Below are 23725 nucleotides of genomic sequence, written 5' to 3'. Positions count from 1 at the left end.
ATGGCGAGTAATCTACAGTTGAACCCCCATTCTCAATCACTGCGAAAAGGAACTATCCCTCTTCACGGCTAGGAAACTAAAACTCCACAGTTGTCGAATATTGCTCTCCGTCCCAGAGGCCAGGGCACCTAAGGGCGAGAATTTGTATCCTTCCTTGCTATACGTCCAACTCCACACTTCGGACTGTAACTGGTCCAAGTTCGCTTCGATGAGGTCCCATAAATGATTATATGCACTCCTCAGAGCATTGTAAACTCCATCGTCTCGACAAAATGAGGGAACGTGACGGATGAGACAAGGTGCTCGCTTCGCATGGCATGCAAGGCATCTTTTCAACTGTCTTTCTAAGCCCTTTGCCATCAAAGCCAATTGCCAACCCCAGACGACGGTGCCATGGTATGCTGAGTTGGTGAAAATGCTAATCAAGTCGTCGTCGCCGGATAGAGCTGGGTTCGCAACAACTGCTCCCACCGGAGTGCTCAAACCAGCGGGGAAGGGGCGAAGTATCGCGTTGGCAGTTGCGTTGAGAAATATGGTCAACTGCTCGTCATCTTCAGAGTTGAGGAGGAAGAGTCGGAATGCTGTGTCTGTATGCGTGACAGCAATCTTGTCTGGGGACTCGATAGTTTTGATGGCGAGGGCATAATCAATGACCTTTCCGGTGGATGAATATTTTCCAAGGGCCTCCGTCTGAGCTGGACCATCATAGAACTTATTCTTGCTCGTGTATTCCTCCAGAAGAGACTCAGCCTTGTCAGTAGTAATGTTGTACTGAAAAAGCGGCAGAGTCTTGTCCTCCCACACCTTAGCCCGCTTGGTAGCAGCATCTCTCCATGTCTTGGTGTCGGCGTTATCAGGATACACATCTGGCATGCCTGCCAACTCAGAGATGGCGTATAGTGCTGCTGGTGCCAGGGCGCAGTTCACATCAAAGGGGATTCGAGCATTCCCCAGGCCGGATGGGGAATCTCTCCACTGTCCCGTACCCTCATTGTCTTTGAGCTGAATCAAGTTCTTGATCGACGGGTCTTTCTCGAATGCTTCGGTTGCCTTCATGATCTTCTGGGCGCCGATGTAGCTGAGGTCTCTCCAAGTCAAGTCTCGATTCTGAGCGTTCACCTTGCCAGCTTTGGTGTCTAGCAGCGGCTTGACTCTATCAGATGAGGTGTTAAAGTACCTCGCCATGAGGATAGGCAGAAAGTAGTCTGTATCAACCATGTGATAATCAAAAACCGCGTCTGTGGAAACAATGCTTTTTTGCAGGTTCTGGAACGTCGCATAATCGCCGATACTCTCCTCGTGACATACTGAACCGTCCTCACGGTTGATACGTTCCAACACGGCTCCAATGATGGCCTCCATGGCAGAACTGTTTCCGGTGCTAAGCACAGGCTCCAGAAGAAGGGCTGCAATCATGCTGTCTCTACCAAAGTAGGTCAGGAACCTCCAGCCACCAGCCAGCAGCTTCTCGGTGTACGAGAAGAAGGATAGAGACTGGACTTGGGAAGGGTCTTCCTGAATCAGGGATTGAGATTCCTTGTTCAGAACCTCTTGGGGGCTGAGCTGCTCCATCTGAGGGTAGTTGAAGGAGGCAGAAAATTTGTAAAGCCCTGGACTAAAACTCGCCGTCTTGTCGTGGACGTCGATGTTGCCCTTCGAGTCCGCCCAAGGCTCCAGCGACAGGGTTGTGGTTGTCGTGTTGTCCAGCCAAAGCCGAGAGAACTGAATAGTATTGTCCTTCACCTTGGCGACTTTGACTGCGTCTTGGAAAAGCGGATTGAGGTTGCCCCCCTCGGTGTAATCTCGAATCGTTCTGACGCTCCCGAGAATAGCAAGTGTGAGGTTTGCAGAGGAGTTGAGTGATAAGACACCCTCAACACCCACAAAGGGGTAGTCGGACTTGTCGTTCTCTTCATGCACGGAAGCCAAGGGCGTTCCAAGGGTAGAGTTGACCAGCTCGATAGCCAGGCTACCCTTCTCACCATTTCGGGGCTCGAAGAAGGTGCATATTCCACTGTTCCCAGCCGGCCATGCGATAATCAGCCGTGGGGTGGTGATGGAGACGTCGCTGCCTGGGACTGGACTGGTGACAACGACCTGCGCATCAACATTGCAGTCTGAGAAGAAGAAGTTTTCGTATGGAGGATCGCTGAGGTGTTGGCTTGTGATTGGGCACGAGTCTTTGTCGCCAGCGACGAGTGCGGAGAAGAGAGTGAGCCATGACGCTCTATAGAAGAGTCGCATAGTGAACCGCTGTCAGTCGTCAAATCGGCCAAGCTGCACGATTCAAAATGTCCTCTTTGTATTGCTTACTTCTATGGAAAGTATAAATATAGTACCTGATGCGTTGGCCCCCTGAGTCAGCGTCATCGTGCATGCTCGTCCGATCCTTTGACCGTTTAGGCTGGATATCGCGACCTTCATCAGCCCACTGTCCAATCAGCCGTCTCACTGCCCACATCACATCGCTGATCCGCACGGATGTGACACTGGTTGTGGCTGAGGCCTGTTCACGATGGGAAACAAGGCTACGCTTTCAACAGCAAGGGCTCGTTGTTTTCATCTTGAGCTAGCTCATGTGGCAAAGAACGTGGATCCAATTCCTCCATCATAGTTATTTTGACCATCTCGCGGTCCTTTTTTGGTATTGAACGTCAGCCGGGAAGGGTTGTCCTGGACACCATACATTTGTGATAGCATAGCTTTTTTGTATTCTTGGTCGAAAGTGCCTCGCCAGTGATCACAGACACTCAGCTATTGCCTAGTGCAGCTTCTGAGGGAAACGGAAATCTAATCCGTCGCAGCACATAAACCCGCTCATCCCGCCTCTATTTACCCCATGGTACTCGCAAGGCCCAGGGGCAATCCTATGGTACGAAACTGCAACGGCAAGCCTAGTACACTCCAGGGAGGATCCTCCACTTGACAGTCTTCTTGTACTGAACCCAGTCATCACCATACTTCTCGGCGCAGGCGGCATCATCTCTGCCCTCGCGATGGATGAGCATGAAGGCGAACCAGGCTGAGTAGAAGTAAGTGAAGAGCATTCCCCATCCAGCAACGCCTTCTTGGGTCACCACTCTACCATCAAGCATCTTGGTGATTCCCACGCCAGTGACGGCGCTGCCGGCTGGGAGAATGACGTACCCAGCGATTCCGGTGGGCAAGGAAAAGGGCAGAGACTGCAACCAGTCACCAAAGTAGTTGATGTGACGAGCCATGCCCCACCAACCGCCAGTGAGCAGCCTGGTGCCTCTCTTGGTCTGGATGTAGGTCATGTTGGCAAAGGCCGGATGATCAGGGTTGGTGCGGAAGAGGTTCTTCTGAGAATTGGAGGCTCGGAAGATGTACAGGCCGACGGAAAAGACGGTAGCGATGGCGGCAAAGTTCAGCCATCCCAGGTGAACCGGGTAGACTGAGAGGTAACGGCACTGGGTGGAATACAGGAAGGGAACCCAGACGATATCACCAAAGCCGAGCATAAAGCCCAATCCGTCAGTGGTGATGTCCATCATGCCCAAGAGTCCAGACTCGGCGTATTGGCCCTCAAGAACGTAGTAAGACTGAACTAAGGTGATGACGATGATGCTGTCAGAGATGTATCCGTAGGTGCGGTACTGCTTGGCAATGTATGCAAGGTCCAGCAGCGCCCATCCGGTAAGACCGGGGCGCATCTCAAGCCATGCCTTTAGATCGACCTCTCCAAAGAAAGGGAGAGTCATGCGAGGGTTTAGCTCGCGACCAATGAAGAAGTCGTAGATGAGGTTGCCGGTATGTCCGCCCTTGGCGAGCTCACGCATCTTAGGGTTTCCCTTCTTGACGTTGAAGCTGTCGACATAGACATAGCTGGAGATGATGAAGGACAGGATGATGTTTGCGTTGAGAAGCTGAAGGTAGTTATCTGTGATGAAGGTCCAGACGGGAAACTCGGCGCCGTAGATAATGGTACCGACGGCACAAGCGGCCAGTTGAACGACAGTAGAGGAGAAAGCTTTGATGATGTGTGAGTTGTGACTTGCAAATTATGTTATTCAGAGGAATCAGGCATACCGTTGAACCGATACTCAAGAGGACGACCAGACTCGCGCAACTTGGTACCATAGACTTGCTTGGCGGGCAGCACCCGGTAGAGGAAGAGACTTAGGAGATAGTAAGCTGCCAACCATCCTGAAGCCTCCCAGCTGCAAAAGCCCCAAATGCCATCCTCTGGCCAGGGAATTTGGTCTCTCAGCTTTTCCCAGGTCAGTGTGCGAGGGTCCATGAGTGCAGGCGCCGGACATCCCGAGACGTCGTTACATCCAAGGAAGAGGACGCTCATCAAAACGGGAAGACCAAAGACGATGCCAGTGGCGCCCAAGCTGTTGAGATAGAGTTAGGATCAGATAGGCGAGAAAACTGGATGGAGGTGTACTCACGGGCCGCCGAACTCGTAGGTGGTCATACTGGGCAGTCAGACCAGGAGTTGTCGGCGCCAGAAGGAGGTTTCAGAGGGTGCTGGATCGATGTCTAACAAGTTCAAGACAGGCGATGTGAGATTGAGGGACTTTATCAAAGAAACAAGTGTCAAAAAGAAATTTATGCTTGATCCTTCTCGTCTTTGTTCTCAAGCCAAGCAAAAATCGGCCCATGGAGTTGGCATCGGAACCACGTCTCCCGGTCCACATTTAATCTGCCTCGTATTCGTTCCCCGCGATGTCACCGCTAAAGGCCTTGTTCTAATTGGCGGGGACATTGCATCCCCTGTAACATCCACTACGGCTCGCTAACGTTTCAGTGCCGATTGGTGCGGAGACGAGCATCAAAAGGTGTCGGGTAGGAGGAGAAAATGACATAAATTGGCAAACTTGTACGTGTCTTTATCGTTATTTGCTTACAATTAGAATACAAAACTGTCAGATACAACTATTTACCGCTCAGTATCCGGTCAATCTCTTCTTTGTGTGACGAAAAGTTGTCGACCAAGTTATCCCACATCTTGGGCTCATGCTCATGCTTCTTGTCGCTGTTCCATGCCCAATCAGTGATGGTAAACTGCCGGCAGCTCTCAAACATGAAGGCGATAGCACCCTTGGAAATCTGCATCTCGGGTGGTGGTTGAGCTGAGGCAGCCTTGAACTCCTGTTTAAAGTTAGACATCAAGTTAGGATACCGTTTAGTAGTAGACACTCACCTCGTAGGCAACACCGTGAGGCACAAAGCCAGTCTCGAGCGACACACCGCCAGGTTGAAACTCATCAGAACGGCCCGCATACTCGCCATAAATGAGCCCCATAAGCTCTGAAGCTGCGTTTCTGTGGTAGTAGGGAGGTCTGTAGGTATGTGACGCGACGTCCCTAGGTGGCCCCATGTTAGCATCAACTTTCAAAACAACGGGCCAGAAGCAAACTTACCACCGGGGGCTGAAGATCAAGAAATCGAGCAGAGGCGCCTGAGGGTCTCGTGACTTGGCCGTCAGAACGCAAAAGATTGAAGGATCAATGTGATCAACAGAGATGGATCCAACGTTGATGAACTTGGTCAAGTCATACTTGTACGGCACGTAGTTTCCATGCCAAGCAATCACATCAAAGGGGCAGTGGTTCTGCGTGCTCTTGAAAAATTGACCGCCGAGCTTGTAAACAATCTCCCAAGGGTCGTTCTGGGTCACGTTATACTTGGCTTTGGGATGCAAAAAGTCTCGAGCGTTGGCCATGCCGTTGGATCCAAGGGGTCCGAGTTCAGGAAGCTCAAAGTTTGACCCCCAGATCTCGAGTATGTAGCCTCTGGTCGGACCCTCGACAGAAACCTTGAACCGTTGTCCGCGCTGGATGACGCAGATCTCACCGGGCTGAACATACAGAGGTCCAAATTCGGTTTGGATGTCTAAGGCACCTTGTTGGGGGACGATCAAGAAGTCTCCATCAGAGTTGACAAAAGCACGGTTCTCCATACTCTTGGTTGCGGTGAAGGTGTGCGTCGCCAGACCTTCCCTGAGTGTAGGATCGCCGGAGCCAGCGATTGTGCGAATTCCAGACACGAAATCAGCACCATCGACGATGTCAAAGGGGAGCTTCGAATATCAGCTTTGCACCTCCAACAGAACTGGACAGTGACTTACCCAGGCAAGCTGTGTTGGCGAGACCTTGACCTTGGGGTTCAAAGGCAAGAAGCAGCTCTCAGTTCCTTCAACTTTTGGCAGGTCAGTCTACCAAGGAGTGGTTAGCACGGTTCTCAACCGAATAATTGTCGTCTTACAAATCCCTGATGCGCCACGGCTGGTCGCGCTCGGTAGAGCCATGAGTTCTTGTTCGCGTGTCGAGCTGCACCGAACGAGGTCGTGAGCTGCTCGGCGTAGAGGCCGAATCTCACGACACGAGGGCTGTTCTGACCCTGGGGGATGGTTCCGGGAATAGCTTCGGATTCAAAATGGTTGTTGAATCCAGCCTGGTACTCATAGGGATCATTCTTCCTCGTCGCAAACGAAGGAATTGAACCATCCTTCTGAGTCTCAGCCCAGTGAAAAATGTTTTGATAGTCGTACTTCTCGGCCATTGTGAAAGCTATTTAGCCGGTCCTTTGGGATAGATCGGTATGTCTGAGCAGAAGCAGCCGAAAGACGACATCGTCACTCTACCCCCTCATATACCAACATCCTGCTAACCCAAGCCGTGCTTACCATTCAATCAGTCAGATTGGATTATCCACCAGGGGCGGGGTACAATGCGGGGTGCATGGTTCGGAAGATTCGTCGGTAGATTGGATCCGACCGCGCATTCTTGGAGTTTTACTCATTGACATACGGAAGATGGGATCGGGTCTTGTCTGTCAGCAGAAATAATGCATTATCTCTCTACTCTTCTTTTTTGGAGCTTGGATAACGGTCAAGACTTGGGGAAATTGCTTCAATTGCCTTTGTATTTTGTCTGACGAGACGGTGAGAGCCCAAGATCTGCAAGACCCGTAAGCGGCCCTCTTTGACAACACGTAATACCGCAAGGGGCCTCGGCAATTGACTCGACTCCATTATTGCGACCCAAGGGAAACTTTAACGAGAGGAAAGCACCGTTCATTGCTTGTGTTGAGCAGAAGCAAACTGCCACCATGACTGATTCTTTTGTTACACTGCAAACGTCATCCAGCACCGTTCAAGGGATCCAGGATGAGCGGTTTGAGCGGCACGTCTGGCATTTTCGGGGCATCCCATACGGCCGCATTCCGGAGAGATTCCACAAACCGGCATATGATGCGCTCCCAAGGGAACTAGATGCGACAAAATTTGGGTAATTATTTGGTGAATCCCGGACACTTCCTGTACCAATTCAGCTAATTCTCCCGCCCGTGGCCCAGTCCGCAATGCCCTCAGCCAAAGGTTGACGTTGGCCATCTCCTTCGTCTGCCGCGAAACCTGGAGAGTCCAACCATTGAAGAAGACGAATTCAATTGTTTGAACTTGAACATCTCTCGTCCAACAAGCGCAGACATAAAAGACAAAGGACTACTGCCGGTGCTCGTATGGATTCATGGTATTGTTCTTAGCCTTAAGACATGAACTTAGGACTGATACAGCTCCAGGCGGCTCTCAATGTGTGACATTTGCGTCAGCTGCGAGTCCAGTTTGTGGTAGGTAGATCTCTTCCTGCAGCCTCGTCTGAGCATAAAACTGATTTGCCCTCTAAGATCCCACGAGGTTTGTGGCCGAATCAGTCGACAGCGACAGGCCCATCATCATTGTCACATTCAACTACCGCCTCAACATCTTTGCCTTTGGCGATGGCGAAGGAGAGAGGAATCTCGCCCTCCAAGACCAGAGACTGGCTCTCCAATGGGTATCGGATAACATCCGAGACTTTGGCGGTGATCCGGTCAGTAAACAGATCCTCTTGCTCATCCCTGTGCCTTTCAGTGCTGAAGCTGTCTCTAGGGGAAAATCACACTTGCCGGTGAAAGTGCAGGTGCTGTATATGTGCACGCCCATGTCCTATCCAAGACGGCCCCGAAATGTGTCTCCCAGGCCATATTGGCATCAGGCTCTCTCCATCTGTCGCCTCCCCAACCACTGGAAGTTGGCCAGGGTCTTTTGAAACGGATAACGACTGAGCTGCAAGCCAGAGGGGAAACACTACACAACAGCAGCGCGGATTCGTTAGTCCAGGCGTTGATCAATTGCGGAGTGACCTCTATGTGGCTCCAGGAAGACCCCGACATCGATGGTTGGGAGAATAGAACGGAAGAGATCGATGGAATTATGGTATCCGATGTGGAATATGAGGTTGGTTCACCACTACGAGATCGAGAAGGTGTTGCTGACTTGATGAACACAGTCAGCTATATGGCGGAGCGGTGTTGACCTTTTAAAGCCAGAGGAGATTCTTGAAATCATCCGCTCCTGCTCACAAGACGCCCCGAAGCTTGAAGAGCTTTATCATATCTATTCTGAACGGCCTGTTTCCTCTAGACTCGGAGTTCTCGACATTATCAACGACACAAGATTCGCCCTTCCCGCATTAGAGATTAGTGAGAGATGGCGCAAGATTAACAAAAAGGTTTACCAGTACATAGTGGACGAAGCCAACCCATGGCAAGCATCTAGTCGCGCTCATCACGCTGTGGATCTCATCTTCTTATTCGGCGGAGTGGACCTCTCCTTCAACCCTGGTGCTGACAGAGTTGGAAAGGAGATGCGTCAAGCGTGGATGACATTCATGTATGGGGGTAGTCCATGGCCAGAATCATCAATCCAGGGTTATGGCCCATACGGAAATGTGGAGGAACTTGATATGCAAAAGTACAAGGCAAGGCGGAGAGTTCATTGTTTTGACCACTTGCAGACCATGGGGGCTGCACAATGTCGGCTGCTGAGTGGTAGACTTGGGGCTGGCAGAGTCAGCTTGCTAAATTGATATATAGTCCTATAATGTTTTAACATGAGTTGTTGGACGACAATCCGGCAAAAAAAATCCCCTAATGACCTCACAGTGCCAAGGACCATGATGAATGAATGGTGGCTCAAGGCCAACAGGATTATGATGAACGACTTACAAGAATAGCTATGTCAACTCAAAGACCACCGTTGGTCTCAACCCCTCTTTCAACAACTACCTATAACCGTGAAACGTACGATTGAGTCCTGACCCCTTGTGTTGGATCGTCGCCAGCATACCTCCGATGGTGCCGAGAGGAGCCGGGTAGGCATGTGTTATTCATAAAGTCGTATACTCTTCAGCCAAGATATCTATGGACGAATCACAACATCTCTAAATACAACAATTACCTACTTTGCAAACACATCCAACTCTGTATCACGACCCCACTAGGAGACCCATCCCTATTCGCCATCATGGCCGCGCCTATTTCGAGCCCTCAATGCGTACCTTCATCTGATACTGATGTTGGGTACGCTGATGGAAAGAGAGTTGGTGATACTATCAAGTATCCAGATACACCCTTCTTCCGAGGACCTCTTCAGCCATCCAGACTCGAATGCGATGTGGTGGAACTCGAGATCTCCGGCAACCTCCCCAAGGACATCAACGGCACCTTCTTTCGCGTCCAGCCCGATCCCAGGTTCCCTCCAGTATACGAGGAAGATGTCAACTTCAGTGGTGATGGAATGGTCAGCGCAATTCAGTTCCGCAATGGCCACGTCGACTTCAAGCAACGTTACGTGAGAACCGATAGATTCAACGCCGAGGACAAACATCGAAAGGCCATGTTTGGAAGATATCGCAATGCATACACCGACAACGAGATGGTCAAAGGGATCATTCGAACTGTTTCAAACACCAATGTGTACTTCTGGCGTGGTACGCTTCTTGCGTCGAAAGAAGACGGACCTCCTTTTGCGATGGATCCAGTTACCCTCGAAACTCTTGGTCGCTACGACTTTGAAGGCCAGATAAAAGCTCCCTGCTTCACGGCGCATCCAAAGATGGATCCAGACACTGGAGAGATGGTTGCTTTTGCATACGAAGCTGGAGGCAACGGCCACGACGGTTCTTGCGACATTGCAGTCTGGACCTTTGAGCCCGAGCATGGGAAACTGACGCATGAACGCTGGTACAAAGCTCCATTTTGTGGCATGATCCATGACGCTGCTCTGACCAAGAATTACTTGATCTTGCCCATGACTCCTCTCAAATGCGAACTTGATCGTCTGAAGAAAGGGGGCAATCATTGGGCATGGGATCCGAACGAGGACCAATACTACGGAATTGTGCCTCGGAAAGGCGACGAAGACATCATTTGGCTGCGAGCAGATAATGGTTAGTGTTCCCTTTACTTAGCGGCTCGATTCCCTTACTAACCAGAGTCAGGCTTCCATGGGCATGTTGTTGGGGCATACGAAGATGAAAACGGTCACATCGTCTGCGACTTGACCGTAGCCGATGGCAATGTCTTCTTTTGGTGGCCCCCGGATGAAGCAGCCGCTGGCCCTCATTCCATGCAAGCCAAGGCGCGACAGAAGTTGATCTCAGACACTTTTCGCTGGGTGTTTGACCCAAAGAGCAAGACAAACACGAGAGTGACGCCTTTCAAGAAGTATGGAACCAACGGGGAGTTTTCGAAGCAAGACGAACGCTTCCTCTCAAAGCCATACAATCACTTCTGGCAGTTACAGATGGATGCGACTCGCCCATACGATATTCAGCGCTGTGGACCACCAGCTGGTGGGCTATGGAACGTTCTTGGGCATTACAACTGGGAGACAGAGATCAAGGACGTCTATTTCGCAGGCCCAACTTGCACGTTTCAAGAACCCGTCTTTATCCCCAGAGAGGGGTCTAAAGGTGAAGGTGATGGCTACTTGGTTGCAATTCTCAACCACCTGGATGTTCAAAGAAACGACATCCTGGTGTTTGACGCATTGAACCTGTCGCAGGGCCCACTCGCCGTGGTGCATCTGCCGCTTCGGCTTCGGATGGGACTTCATGGGAACTTTGTGGATCAGCGGGAGATTGAAGAATGGGAGAAACGGAGGAGCAAGACTGGGGATGTTGGACCGGCAAAGATTGCGACTGAGCCGCTGCCTTGGCAAGTTGCAGAGGCCAGAGCGGAGAAACAATGAGGAGCGAGAGTGGGCATTGACCGCTGAGAAACCGGGGTCCAGAACCACCAAACTATTGTCACGTTCGCTATTATCCAAGTCAATTTACCGGATCTTGAAACCGAATTAGGCACCTAAACAGTGGCGTAGCTATCACATGGGAACTCCAATGCTCCCGATGATCCCCTCCATCGCATCGGCTTCATCGACCCGACGGCGACGGAAATAGCCTCGCATTCACGAATGACACCGAACGCGGGGTAGCGCCTTGGCAAGCGGGAAACCATCTTCCAAGAAACCTGTATGAATAGCCACTCCTCCACCGGACGAATTAGAGCAGACCTCAAACCCGTGACAAACACTTTACCAATCAATACAATGGCCGACGAAATCAGCGAACTCAAACGTACCGTGGAACTTCTTCGGAACGAGGTTACTCGGTTAAGTGGTAGGTACAGTTTGAATGTGATATTACGTACTGGCTGACAAGATATTGCAAGACCAGGAAGAGATTCGAAAGCTGCAGTACAAATATGGATACTACTTGGACAAGTGTCTGTATGAGGAGGCGAGTAACACTGCTATGAGTTCTACTAGACCTTACTAATTGTGTAGGTGGTAGAACTATTCTCCACCAGCCCGGAGGCCTACGTGCAGTTTCTGGGCGGGCGGTACCTGACCAAAGAGGGAGTCAAGAGACTCTATGTTGATCGATTCTCCAAGGGTTTTGTTCAAAGAAATGGTCCTGTACACGGCTTCTTGCTTGATCATCCCCAGATGCAAGGGATTGTTGACGTTGAGTATGGAACCCGCTCAGACGGCACAGTTGCTCTAGCCAAGGGTCGTTTTCGCTCTCTGATGCAAGCTGGTGTCCACATTAGTCAGGCAGAGAAGCACCCTCGAGGATTCTGCCAGTGGTTTGAGGGTGGCATCTACGAGAATGAGTATGTCAAGGAAGCCGATGGAAAGTGGCGTATTCTCCGTCTTCGATACTTTCCTTTCTGGCATGGAGATGTTGAAGAAGGATGGTCAAAGAAGACATCTGGTTTCGTCCCATTCCCCAAGAAGACGTTTCCCGAGGATCCTACGGGACCGGACGAGGTTGTATCGACAGATCAGCAGATGCTGTGGCCAGATACGAGGGTCGTCCCCTTCCATTATCAACATCCCATTACTGGGCAGCAGGTTAAGGATGAGGATATGCAGGCCCCTGCTTTTGGGGAGCCGGCTAAGGATGCACTTCCTGCTTTGAAGCTAGAGTAGACATACAATAGATGAATTGTTCGTGCTAAACTTCTTACTGCCGCATGCCTACCCCTTCATGGTCTTCTTCATGTTAAAGCCCCGTTCTGTGATCGCACAGCAGCTATCGCCTGAACCACTCTACCCTATAACTAGACCATTCCGCCTGGCATATGAACCATTTGACAAGCTCCCACTCTCACATACGACCATGCCCACTGGAAAACTTAGGATCCCGTCTGATCTCCCATGTATAAGCCGGTGAGGGGTGGATTAGTAGTTGGATCGGTGACGACCAACGAATCCCCACTGTTGTATGTTTTTTTTGTTCATGTCGTGAAGTGTCATTCTTTTTTATTTGTCATGTTCTTCAAACGAATACTCCTCTATTAAACTGAACGTGTCCCTTTGAAATGTTTCAGCCGTGGCATAAGCACCATGCTCCCTCAACTGTGACCGGTTCTGTTCCGTCTCATCTAACAGTAGTCGTCTTTACCCGCGCCGCCATCGTTGCAGAACCTGTCACAATGGCTGACATATCGAATCCACCCGTGACCACCTTCGCCGCACTTGAAAAGACCATGGTAGATGTCGTACTCTTCGGTAGGGTCGTTGAGGTGGTCTCCAACTCTCTCAAGCTCCGCGATGATCTCGGCCTTGTAGTCACCTATGTCCCAAAGATCAGAACCAGAGCTGATTTTGAGAAAATTCCGAATTCTTTGGGAGAAATCTTACCTCGCCTCAACAGGTTGTAGCCACAGTAGGTCAGGCCGTCCGTACAAGCTGCGGCGGTTGCAAGAGTTGGAAAGAGAATTGCGGAGGCAATGGCGAAGGTGATGAAATTGACCATTTTAACAAAGTATATCTGACTAGATGAGAACTGCTGAGTTTGATATGATGGAAAGATGCTCAATTATTGAGAACTTTCACTTCCCCGACAGTCACTGCCTTCTTATATGCTACTTTGGAAGCACAATTCCGTCATGGAAAAACCTCGTTAATCTATGCTCCCTGGCTGCCTCTCAATACCGAAATTAGCGTATACCTTGCATATTATCGGGCTTCGCCGTCGGGGATGTGCTGTTCGCCGATTACCTTCCCGCTGACTGGCGTTCCAGAGCTGCGCACAACGGCCGTCAGCCCTAGTCAGAGGTCAGATTCAACGGTGATAGGTCGATGAAGCCCTAAATTATCATGCACTAAGCAAATCTTCTTACTTGGGCAAAAGAGATTGAGCAACCCATACCAGGATTAGCATTGGTGAGACACTGGACGTCTTTTCGTGGTAGAATTATGCCTAACTTCGCATTGGATCCGCGCATCAGGATTATCTAGCCCTTCCGTCAAGGATCCTCTCCCGTAACCAGAAGCCTACCATGACAAAAAAAGTCTTATCTATCCTTCGGAAAGTGTGCTGGCGGGTCGATTACATCTCCCGCACCCCACCTGATACACGTGCCTCAAGTGTGAACCTATCCCGTTCAACCACTGTGTTTGGATCCTTCCGCACTAGTCCCATCGCTATAAGAAAGAAACAGGTTGCCTGTAAGGCAAGAATGATTCCGAGGGCGATAGCTATGCAAACCAGAGCTAAAGGAAGGCGGGCGACCTGTACGGCTCGGCGAGTGCTCTCCTCCTCATTCAGCAGAGGCTCGAATATGCCGGCAATAAAAGCCACGGCCATTTGACTGACAGACACAGACATTTTAGAAGCTAGTTCTGACGCATTGAGAGAGGTGACGGCGGCTAGACGAAGACTCTCGTAAAGTTGGTTCTGGGCAAAGTTGAGGGCGAGGGGGTCAGCCACGACATACGAGGGAGCGTCGCCAGCCATGGTTGCGATGAGCGTCTCGGGGACGATAGTTCCGTTTTTGACAGAATATGTGACGTTGTAGACGTTGATGCTGCAGTCAAGAAGGATCGAGATGGCGCCGCCAACCATCTTCACCACCTCCGAATCGCTCGACAGGTGGGTCTCGGTCTCGTCGACGACACTCCAGATCCAGTAGTTGAAAGGGTTGGGGGTTCTACCAGGTCCCAAAGTAACGTTCCCAGCCCACGATTCAGTGACAGAAAGAGAGCCATCGCCGGCACTCTCGTCAGGAGGGCAGGAATGCACGACCCCGGTGTCACTATTACTGCTGAGCCGTAGCCTACACTCTTTCCCTTTTGACCTGCATTGAGTGCTGACACCAAGTGTCTTGGCTGAGTAGTCGAGTGCTCCGCTGATATCCTTGGGCGCTAGTAATGCGATTTGGTTCTGTACAAAGCGTTAGAAGCTGCACTATTTGCACCACATAATGGAACCCACCTGACCGTCGTAAAGAACTTGATTCAAGCTGGACGCATTGTTGACAGTCCGAATACTCTCGGTCGAGTTGGTGAGAACGAATCCACCAGTAATAGGTTCTACTCCACAGGAGTAGACCGTGCCTTCTGACACGCGTTTCGTATTCATGCAACTGTCTGGTAGGACTCTTCCAAAGTGCTGCATGGGAACTTGAGCAGGAGTGATTATGTCGTGCGTCTCCATAGAGGCGAGGGCAGCTAAAAGAGTAACAAGCCCAGCAAACAACAGGTGGGAAAATGCAACAAGTGAGAGAACCGAAGTCGTCAGGGTGAGATATTCCCCAAGCTCACTTCTTGGTCCACCTGGAAAGTGTCGCAATAGCTCTAAACCTTTTATAGAAGACTGAGTTGGCTTGCAGGCGTGCCAAAGAGCCATCAACGCAGTCATGGGGCTAGCGAAGAAAAGGTGCGAAGTAATGGTGCCTTGCTCATCTGAAACCATAGACACTCCATGGTACCGATAGCGGGACAGGCTCGCGCGGTAGCCAACCCAATAAGAGCAGAGCTTCATGATGTGGCCAATGTTCCATGGCGCGACGAGAGCAGCTATCTGAAGCGGTACCAAGAGACGCGTTGCTTCGTATAGCACTAGAATGTGCTGGCTGCTCGTATCCACAGAGTTTGATGCGAGCAGGGCGATGAACGTTACAACCGTAACGACCAGCGGCACAATAGAGAACAGCCACAGCCGCGTGATGTCCGAGTAGGCTCGCCGTAAGTCATCGCCGGATAAGCCCTGTTGACCACTGGAATCGGCCATCGTCGTCGTTATACTGTGGTGTGTGGCGAAGTCTGTTGATGAAAACGTGAAAGTGACGGGCTCATCGAGACGAAATACTCACCTCTTGAATTGAAGGGAGGGACCGCACCGATATCTCATCATTCTCAAATCAGCCATTTTGTCCATTAGAGGTATGATTAAAAATCAATAGTTAAAGCCATCTTTTCTCTGATTCGTGACATGTCCTCAGCCTGCTTCGCCAAGATGCTTGTACTGGTCTAGAACGGCTGGGCAGATAACCGACCTCAGCTGAAGGTGAACGTTGCCCCAATGAAAATATTTGTCTCGGAGGTCCAAACTCAATGGAAAGCCAACAGTGTGGCAAATACCAAATGAGGATGGCGTCCAGTGACAACTTCATAGCCTGATACTACCATCAGCTTTGAGGCCACGCTGATTCACTCAGAGAAATGATGAAAGGGAGAATTTATGAAGACCAGAGATGACATTTGCAACGGAAAATCGAGGCTACATCCATTCATTGCTCTAGGTGCTATGGTTCAAGTGGGAGCTTAAACAACTTGATTGCATTCGACCTGCCCACAGCCTGCTTTTGGTCCTCCGGAAGTTCCGCACCCTTCCACCAATCCTGGGCTTCTTCGATGGTGTCATATGGGTAATCTGCCGATATTGTTAGAAAGTCATTCCTACCCGAGGTTATGGACGTACCAATTGAAAACATGCATCTCTCAACTCCCAGCTGCGCAACACAGAACTTCATCACGTCCGTGGAAAAGTTGCCAGAGGTGGTGATGGAGACATTGTGCTTCAGATAGTAGCTGTAGTCGTGCTTTGATGGCCTCGTGGCCTTTTTAACAGGCTTGTTGTACCAATGATCAGCTCGCCAGAGGTTGAACGGAATACTAGTTAGAAGGGTTAGCAGAGTAGATGTCTTCAGAAGTGAGCACATACCCTTCTCCCATGTGCCCAATCACCACTTGTACTCGGGGAAACTGATCAAAGATTCCGCTCGAGCACAATGCGTAGATGTGGAAGCTAAGGTCCAAGTGGAACTGAACGGCTGCTCCAAGAATCTGCTTTCTAGGTCCAAATTTTCCGTCTGAATGTAGTTCTGAATCGATTGGATATCGAGGATGCAGATAAACTGGCACATCCAACTCTTCGACAGCTTTCCAAAAGGGGAGATACTCAGGAGTATCATAGTACTTCTTCACACTTGAATCAGGCCCTGCGCTCTGGAAGTCGTTGATCAAGGCGCCAAACATTCCCAACTCTTTCACGGCTCGTCTGAGTTCAGCCGCTGCTTCATCGGCATCATGCATAGAAAGCGCAGCCAAAGCTCCAAACCGCTTGGGATTTTCTGCGACTTGTTTCGCCAACCAGTCGTTCGACCTTACAGCAAGACTCGATGCTTTCACGGGGTCTGACTCCCCTTGGCTACCGGGAGACGTGAGTGAAAGCAGCATATAGTCGACGCCATTGGCGTCCATCGCCTTTAGACGTTCATCATGAATATCGGCCAGCTTTCTGGTGAGAGCGTGATGCTGAGTTTGTCCTGTTTGGCCGGGGGCGTAAATGTTGGCTGTTTGTGAAAGCCACTCCAGGTCATCGGCATTGACAACTGCTTCTTCGATGGCTACTGTTCCTTTGGCCATTGTTTCGGTGGATAGAATGGAAAATGGGGAATTGGGTGATGGAATTGAATCGAAGGATAGACAGGTAGACTCAAGGTGCTCGGGTATTGTTGAGTTTCTCGTTTCTCTATGAGCTTACAAACGTCGACTATCGGCAAATGTGCCCTCCTATCTGGGAATGGTGCCAGTAGTACCATGGGCATCGGATCGATAATTCCGACAACTTCAACCGATACCGAGAGGAGGGACCGAATCTGGAAACGGAGAGATGGATGAACTGGGGTATGGTATCGGCTCAGAGAATACGGGACTAGGACATGCCGGCGAGTGTTTCAACAACAAAGTTCCAATTAGGAGTACAGTGGCTTACTCTACAACTCTAATTTACATGCTGTGACTATCGGGTACATTGCATACAGAAATCAACCTCTCTTATGTCCCCGGTACAAAACTACAATCGACCGTGCTATCAACAACAGAAAGCATCTCGTCCAAATTCGGAATGTGAAAGTCCGGAAAGAACGTCCTGTCATCTTGTTAGTCTGTTTAAACACTGTATAAAATGGTGAAGTGCACTCACGGCTCGCCCTGCTGAGCAAAGTCCAAGAATATGAGACCAGCGGGTTGATCATCAACCAGACTCAACCCTGGTTCATCGCTAAGAACCCCAAATTCCCGTAGCTGGGCTATCACCTCTGGAAGCAACATTTTTGTCCAAAAGACCTGTTCCATACTCTGTAGAGTGTGAAGACACGTTTCAACATTTCTCATGTGAATCGAAGGGTCTGATAGCTTCAGTCCAAGGAGAAAGACCTGCATATCCTCGAGGATCGACCCACAATCGAGCAGGACCAAGCTGGATAGCAGGCCTCGCTCTCCGAGGAAGAGGATCATCTCTAGCGACTTTTGCGCTGCATTCAGACATCTGGCACTAAAATCTTGAAACGACTTCTGCTTTGGGCTTTGTCCTATGCTGTCCTCTTTCAGAGCGCTATAGAGAAGGAATGGCCGCGTGGCGTAGATCATGGCACTCCAGTATCGGAGGTGCAAAACTGCAACTGACCGCACATGGAACCTTGCAACTTGATTGGGGTGGCGAAGGTGGAATGGGATCTCAGAGTACCAGCTCTCGAGGTCAGAGACTGCTTTGGAGACGGCGATTATTGAGATGGGCGCCGACTTTGCTGTTGGTTTTTGATACAGAAGCCTTGTGAGACCTCGCCGATGATGAGCCAGCTGACACGAGGTTTCTAGATAGTCATGTGGCATGCTAGATCCTGGGCCCAGAAGCTACCTCAATTAGAATGGAAAAAGTCAACAAGGTGTTCAACAAGCGTACCTGTTCACATGGAGACTTGGGTAGGTTCGGGACGATGCTTTGGTCAATAGCCGGCGGGTTCCCGTAACAAAGCGAAGTGTCAAGATCGAGGATATAGAGAGTCGAGAAGAGTCTCAAGTCGATTTGTTCTTGCAAGTCAACGCGAGAGCTCTCATCTCGAACATGCCATCCAAGTGTGAATGCCACCCTAGCAGCCGCACCGATGTACACATATGCCGTACTTCCAAACATGGAACACGAAAGTGCAAGGCCCTAGATTCGTGCGTCAGTCTATGCCAATTAGAGTAAGTCTCGGATCAATCTTACGAGGAGACAAAGTGCCCGAACACTATCCGAGTCGGCATCATCAAACAGTGCAGGAACCACAGCCTTGGCCAAGGTCAGATACGTTACCGAAGGCCTCATGGCTGTATCCGACCACTCCTTCTGCATCTCACTTTCGCATGTAATAGCAAGTATCGAGTACAAGCTACACAGCGCAGCGGGAGTTGCAGCCGTAGCATCGCCAGCATATATCCGATCCAGGGTGGCGTGCAGCTGCTCGGCCGAGAAGAGCCAGTACACGGCATGCACCTCGCGGAAGAACCGAGCTATGCAGTTGTTGCAGAGCTCTCTGTGGGGTAGGTTGACCTGACGGGGAGTTCGCTTCACTCCCAGCGATGATTCCGGTAGTGGGGGAGGGATGGAGGGTGAGGCTGTGAGGGGAGCAATGATGTCACTATTTGGAGTATTCGGCTGACGAGGCTGTTTGATGGATCGGACTGCAGAGTGGAAGAGGTATGACGAGCTTGGTCCGACATGTCCTGGCCAGTTGTGAGCATCGTCAAGCAATATGCAGCAGGGACCGTGTACTTACTCTGAACACCTTTTGAGTCAACTCTTACCCGTCCAACTTCCTGATACAACTCAGAAATCTCGCTTGTAATATCCGAGCTCTCGTTGACACTCTCTGATGCAGTTGATTGAGGGCTGACGATCGGATAACTTGGAGTGATGCCATCGCTTGCTGAGGGTGTAATTGGATTTTCCAACGCGCTGTTTTCCAACGACTGGACGAACGCTTTCAAGTTTGGCAGATTAAGCTCAGTGTTGGGCAAAAAATGCTCAAGAATCTGTGTCATATAGCGGAACTCTTCTTCGGAGACGCGGTAGTATGGACGCTGTCGTCGCCGCGATGGGTCCAAATGACAGGGAGCCGAGATGCTGGCACAAAATTGACAGGGTCCAGGAACTGCATGTAATGTTAGGACCCTCGCTCAGGTGAAAATCGTGAAGCAAATTGTGAGACAAACCTGGATCAACACACTTCACGTGCCATTGTTACTTGGTCAGCCAGTCGTCCTCTCACATGTGAACACATATTTGGCCTCACCTTTGTTTTCCTCGCCTTGCACCTGTCGCAGCTCATAGCCGCCCGACGCTTAGTCCTGCGCTCACTCGTCTCTTGAGGTGTCGACATGGTTTCGAATAAGCCTGCATCAAAACCGACAACGTCCATGGATGGGAAGAGCGTCCTCCATCAACCCTCATGAACCTGAAGCCTTACCCGTCTCCTCTCCAAGTTCCCTCGGCCCGTATTCAACTGCCGCGCTCTTGGTTTCACTGCATTCCCCCGCAAATTGAAGCGGGGGTGGCGGCATCATGGATCTTAGATCCGTTGCCGTCTTTGGCTTAAGCCATGTCACATGAATTGCCGAACACCTCGACATACATAATTAACGAGTAATAATGGCGCTGGAAATCCGGGGTGACTCCTCAATTGTCTCATTAGCCAGCGTTTCTCTGCCTCTCATCACTTCCCCAGGATCATATCATCAACCGACAAAATGCCAGCGACACTAACGGTCAACACCCCCAAGATGCTCATCGATGGCAAAGTACGTGCATGACTCGTTCCAGCCAGTGACACACACGTTACTGACACATGTTCACCAGTTGGTTGGGGCCTCAGACGGAGCCACTTTTCCCCTCTTCAACCCGGCTACCGGTACCCAGATTGCGGAGGGTAAGACACCACCATCTTGGCAATGCCCACTGGACTTGCTGCTAACGCTAGCCTGCGTCGATAGTTCCTGAAGCAACCGAGCAAGATGCCAACACGGCTGTCGCTGCTGCGAACCGCGCATTCCCCGCCTGGTCGGCTCTCGATCCGTCGAAACGCGGCGCATGCCTGAAGAAGCTGGCCGCCTTGATCAGAGAGAACAACGATGAGCTCGCTCTTCTCGAGGCTCGGTCTATGGGTCGCCCTGTCGACGACTACTTTGAAGGCTTTGCCGCAGCTGGCAATTTTGACCACTATGCTGAGGCCTGGTCTCAGATTCAGGGCACCGCCTCGCTGAACACGCCGGGATATGTCACGATGACGCTCCGTCAGCCTTATGGAGTTGTCGCTGCCATCATTCCCTGGAACGTGCCTCTGCTGTTCCTCTCCAGCAAGACCGCGCCCGCTCTCATTACTGGTAACACAGTGGTGCTCAAGACAAGCGAGAAGGCTCCTCTTGCTGCGGCCAAGGTCGCTGAGCTGGTCCACAAGGCTGGCTTCCCTCCAGGTGTCTTCAACATTATCCATGGCCACGGCTTGCCTTCTGGCGCTACACTCGCTGCGCATATGGATGTTAGAGCACTGAGCTTCACTGGCTCGAGCCGCACTGGACGCCTCATTCAGGAAACGGCCGCCAAGACGAACTTGAAGAAGGTTATTCTTGAGCTTGGTGGCAAGTCCCCCGTCATTGTGTTCGAAGATGCAGATCTTGAGTTGGCCGTCAAAGACACAATGCACAGTGTTCAGTTCAATAGCGGACAAGTCTGTATGGCCAACTCACGAGTCTACGTACAAGAAAGTATTGCCGAAAAGTTCATCGCTGCATGCAAACAGAACCTTGCTGCTGTCAAGGCAGGCGATCCTACGAAGCGTGGCACTGTCCACGGACCTCAGGCCGACAAGATTCAGTATAACAACGTTCTTAAGTTTATCGAAGAGGGCAAGAAGTCTGGCACCCTTGCTCTTGGAGGAAATGGCCAACTTGATAGCACTGGAGGTTACTTCATCGAGCCAACCATTTTCCTTAACACGCCCGAGAACGCAAAGATTATGAAGGAGGAGGTCTTTGGTCCTGTTGTCAACATCAACGTTATCAAGACGGAAGAAGAGGCGATTCGCAAGGCCAACGATACTGAGTTTGGTCTGTACGCTGCGGTCTACACCAAGGACCTCGAGCGCGCCATGAGAGTGTCCAAAGAACTCAACTCTGGTTATGTCGGAATCAACTGTACGAGTCCTAGCACTGCGAAGGACTTGCCTTTTGGAGGATACAAGGCATCGGGTCAGGGTAGAGAGGGTTGGCAGCATAGCATTGATAACTTCTTGGAAACCAAGAGTATCATGATGAAGGTTGGGGCAAATGATTCCAAGTTGTGAGAGGAGGTTCAGACAGAGCGAGTTTATAATGAAGCCATGCACAAGATATCCTGCCCATCATTGACCCAGTGACTTCTATTATCTGGGTGACTACGAGTTGCACAGAATTACAAACGTGATTTAGCTGTTGAGCTACTTCCTCCTCTTACGGTATAATCAGAGAGTGTTGGGTAGGTCTGCAAGGAACAAAATTTTCAAGTAAATGGGTCATCTCGTGACTTCCTCCTTCACATAAAGCGCGTCGGACATCGAGTGAAGACAAGGTGTGGTTGATGCGATGCTAAACCTGATGCTGAATGAAACTACAAATGCTATCTGCCCATCTCAGTTTACTACCGTGGTCTTGGCTACCCCTTGATCCAAGAAAGTCTCGGCCCTGTCCGCAACCGGACGTGTCTGCTCCTCAAAGACGCTATCAAAGTTCTCCTCTGCGTACTTCTCAGCATCAAATCCATGGATCCAATCTTCCCTGGGAAAGCCAATGCTGGAAGGGTTCTCCTTGACCTTGGCCCAGTCTGTCTTGTGCCACAGGTCGCGCGTCGACTCTCCAGTCTTTTGGACGGCTCTCACTCGGTCGTATCTGCAAGTGTTTGTTAGCTTTGTTCTCTGGCTCTCGTTTAACGGGTTGGGCTCGTCTCACCTCAAGCCCTGATGCGTTCGCAGAGCACCTGGGACATTTCCCTTTCCTGCACGCTTCAAGCAGACTGCAATGGTCACCCCGTCTTCCATCGCCTGAGTTGCGCCTTGAGCACTCGTTGGCAAGAAAGGGTGAGCTGCGTCACCAAGAAGAGCAATGCGGCCCTTCTTGCTAATCCAAGTTGGCAAGGGATCCCGATAGACAAGCTTCCAATCCACAACAGACGGCGTCTTCTCGACAATGGCTCGGCAAGTCGGGTCCCAGTCCTTCAGCACCTCCAACACCTCTTCAACCTTGCCAGGGAACGACCACGACTCGTCAATGTCGTGATCATCCTTGTGTGTCAAGACCCAACAGCAGTCCTTGCCGCCCTTGAGCGTGGAGAAGAGGAAGTGGCAATCTTTTCCAACCCAGCCGTTGAAAGTATCGCCATTCTCACAGAACTCCTTTGTCCGTGGGTCCTTGATCATATCCTTGTTTGAGAACCTGTAGTTCACTGATCAGCATGAATTCTTTCATATGACATCAAGGTCTTACCATGCTCTCCACACTGCATAGCCGCTGCTCTTGGGCTTGTCAAAGTATCCCAGGACAAGCTCCCTGGCCTTTGAGCGGACACCATCGGCTCCAATCACGACGTCGCCAAGAATCTGAATCATCTGTGAGTAAGCCGCCTTCAGGGGTCAGATCCACAGGCCATTAACTCACCTTCCTACCACCCTTGAGCACAATTCCAGCGCCCGCCTCGGTCTCAAAGTACTCACTCACCCGTTGGCCAAGGTGAATGGGAATTTTGAGCTCATCGCGGGCGTAGTTGAAGATGACCTCATGCAGCTCACCTCTGTGGCCGTTCAAAACGGGCGCATCAGGGCTGGGAGGGGGTCTCTTCTGGTGATACACAACTTCTCCAGTGTCGTACTTGTGAATTCTAAAGCCATACTCCTGAATGTTGATGCAAAGAGGACGGAGCTTTTTCACAATTTTTCCGTCGGACCATCGGTAAAAGATCCTTCCGGCATTGGCGCCAAAAGAGATGATATCTCCAAGAACCTTGAGTTCAGGAAAAGATTCATAAATCTCAACATCATGACCTTGTCGGTGGCACTCAATAGCAGCTGTCAAGCCGCCAAATCCAGCACCGACAACGATGACCTTGATCCCTGACTTTGTTGAGGACATTGTTGTGATGAGTTGAAACGAGTATGGTTGGATAAGACCTTTGCTGGTACAGAACCTTGCTGAGAACTGATATTAAAGCCAATAAATGCAATCTACATAATATTGATTGCTCAAGGAATTCGGGTATCAATTTCCTCTATTGCCGAGGGGGGTTTTTCGGCG

The 23725-nt window shown here is 50.6% G+C and overlaps 12 protein-coding genes across 12 annotated transcripts; 4 read left to right on the top strand and 8 right to left on the bottom strand.

Moving 5' to 3' along the window:
- Positions 1 to 36: 36 nt before the first annotated feature.
- On the bottom strand, positions 37 to 2244 carry NECHADRAFT_44101 (uncharacterized protein; the record flags this gene model as incomplete). Its single annotated transcript, XM_003044942.1, has 1 exon — positions 37 to 2244. The coding sequence occupies one exon, from the start codon at positions 2242 to 2244 to the stop codon at positions 37 to 39; it is 2208 nt and encodes a 735-aa protein (XP_003044988.1).
- Positions 2245 to 2894: 650 nt separating this feature from the next.
- On the bottom strand, positions 2895 to 4441 carry NECHADRAFT_94706 (uncharacterized protein; the record flags this gene model as incomplete). Its single annotated transcript, XM_003044941.1, has 3 exons — positions 2895 to 3991; positions 4051 to 4358; positions 4416 to 4441. The coding sequence occupies 3 exons, from the start codon at positions 4439 to 4441 to the stop codon at positions 2895 to 2897; spliced, it is 1431 nt and encodes a 476-aa protein (XP_003044987.1).
- Positions 4442 to 4902: 461 nt separating this feature from the next.
- NECHADRAFT_94705 (uncharacterized protein) lies at positions 4903 to 6531 on the bottom strand (the record flags this gene model as incomplete). Its single annotated transcript, XM_003044940.1, has 5 exons — positions 4903 to 5118; positions 5171 to 5333; positions 5391 to 6049; positions 6098 to 6184; positions 6235 to 6531. The coding sequence occupies 5 exons, from the start codon at positions 6529 to 6531 to the stop codon at positions 4903 to 4905; spliced, it is 1422 nt and encodes a 473-aa protein (XP_003044986.1).
- A 549-nt stretch (positions 6532 to 7080) lies between these two features.
- On the top strand, positions 7081 to 8879 carry NECHADRAFT_82095 (uncharacterized protein; the record flags this gene model as incomplete). Its single annotated transcript, XM_003045343.1, has 6 exons — positions 7081 to 7259; positions 7327 to 7502; positions 7546 to 7599; positions 7657 to 7841; positions 7901 to 8248; positions 8301 to 8879. The coding sequence occupies 6 exons, from the start codon at positions 7081 to 7083 to the stop codon at positions 8877 to 8879; spliced, it is 1521 nt and encodes a 506-aa protein (XP_003045389.1).
- A 437-nt stretch (positions 8880 to 9316) lies between these two features.
- Positions 9317 to 11044, top strand: NECHADRAFT_94703 (uncharacterized protein; the record flags this gene model as incomplete). The annotated part of the gene is made up of 3 exons (XM_003045342.1): positions 9317 to 9367; positions 9410 to 10241; positions 10293 to 11044. The coding sequence occupies 3 exons, from the start codon at positions 9317 to 9319 to the stop codon at positions 11042 to 11044; spliced, it is 1635 nt and encodes a 544-aa protein (XP_003045388.1).
- Positions 11045 to 11401: 357 nt separating this feature from the next.
- Positions 11402 to 12286, top strand: NECHADRAFT_94702 (uncharacterized protein; the record flags this gene model as incomplete). Its single annotated transcript, XM_003045341.1, has 3 exons — positions 11402 to 11498; positions 11529 to 11548; positions 11639 to 12286. The coding sequence occupies 3 exons, from the start codon at positions 11402 to 11404 to the stop codon at positions 12284 to 12286; spliced, it is 765 nt and encodes a 254-aa protein (XP_003045387.1).
- Positions 12287 to 12741: 455 nt separating this feature from the next.
- Positions 12742 to 13115, bottom strand: NECHADRAFT_122668 (uncharacterized protein; the record flags this gene model as incomplete). The annotated part of the gene is made up of 2 exons (XM_003044939.1): positions 12742 to 12932; positions 13001 to 13115. The coding sequence occupies 2 exons, from the start codon at positions 13113 to 13115 to the stop codon at positions 12742 to 12744; spliced, it is 306 nt and encodes a 101-aa protein (XP_003044985.1).
- A 576-nt stretch (positions 13116 to 13691) lies between these two features.
- NECHADRAFT_82091 (uncharacterized protein) lies at positions 13692 to 15512 on the bottom strand (the record flags this gene model as incomplete). Its single annotated transcript, XM_003044938.1, has 3 exons — positions 13692 to 14525; positions 14577 to 15387; positions 15457 to 15512. 3 exons carry the CDS (start codon positions 15510 to 15512, stop codon positions 13692 to 13694), a joined length of 1701 nt encoding a protein of 566 aa, XP_003044984.1.
- Positions 15513 to 15888: 376 nt separating this feature from the next.
- NECHADRAFT_43331 (uncharacterized protein) lies at positions 15889 to 17011 on the bottom strand (the record flags this gene model as incomplete). The annotated part of the gene is made up of 3 exons (XM_003044937.1): positions 15889 to 16016; positions 16065 to 16258; positions 16308 to 17011. The coding sequence occupies 3 exons, from the start codon at positions 17009 to 17011 to the stop codon at positions 15889 to 15891; spliced, it is 1026 nt and encodes a 341-aa protein (XP_003044983.1).
- Positions 17012 to 17566: 555 nt separating this feature from the next.
- Positions 17567 to 19788, bottom strand: NECHADRAFT_43094 (uncharacterized protein; the record flags this gene model as incomplete). Its single annotated transcript, XM_003044936.1, has 5 exons — positions 17567 to 18280; positions 18330 to 18581; positions 18636 to 19132; positions 19186 to 19489; positions 19654 to 19788. The coding sequence occupies 5 exons, from the start codon at positions 19786 to 19788 to the stop codon at positions 17567 to 17569; spliced, it is 1902 nt and encodes a 633-aa protein (XP_003044982.1).
- A 410-nt stretch (positions 19789 to 20198) lies between these two features.
- Positions 20199 to 21747, top strand: NECHADRAFT_94699 (uncharacterized protein; the record flags this gene model as incomplete). Its single annotated transcript, XM_003045340.1, has 3 exons — positions 20199 to 20231; positions 20265 to 20334; positions 20399 to 21747. The coding sequence occupies 3 exons, from the start codon at positions 20199 to 20201 to the stop codon at positions 21745 to 21747; spliced, it is 1452 nt and encodes a 483-aa protein (XP_003045386.1).
- A 324-nt stretch (positions 21748 to 22071) lies between these two features.
- NECHADRAFT_43749 (uncharacterized protein) lies at positions 22072 to 23563 on the bottom strand (the record flags this gene model as incomplete). The annotated part of the gene is made up of 4 exons (XM_003044935.1): positions 22072 to 22327; positions 22388 to 22870; positions 22922 to 23034; positions 23093 to 23563. 4 exons carry the CDS (start codon positions 23561 to 23563, stop codon positions 22072 to 22074), a joined length of 1323 nt encoding a protein of 440 aa, XP_003044981.1.
- Positions 23564 to 23725: the final 162 nt, after the last annotated feature.

This window comes from Fusarium vanettenii (genome assembly GCF_000151355.1).
Source record: "Fusarium vanettenii 77-13-4 chromosome 6 genomic scaffold NECHAsca_20_chr6_4_0, whole genome shotgun sequence".
Lineage (NCBI taxonomy): Eukaryota > Fungi > Ascomycota > Sordariomycetes > Hypocreales > Nectriaceae > Fusarium > Fusarium vanettenii.
The sequence above is the reverse complement of the archived record's forward strand: the minus strand, read 5'-3'. Positions and strand labels throughout refer to the sequence as shown.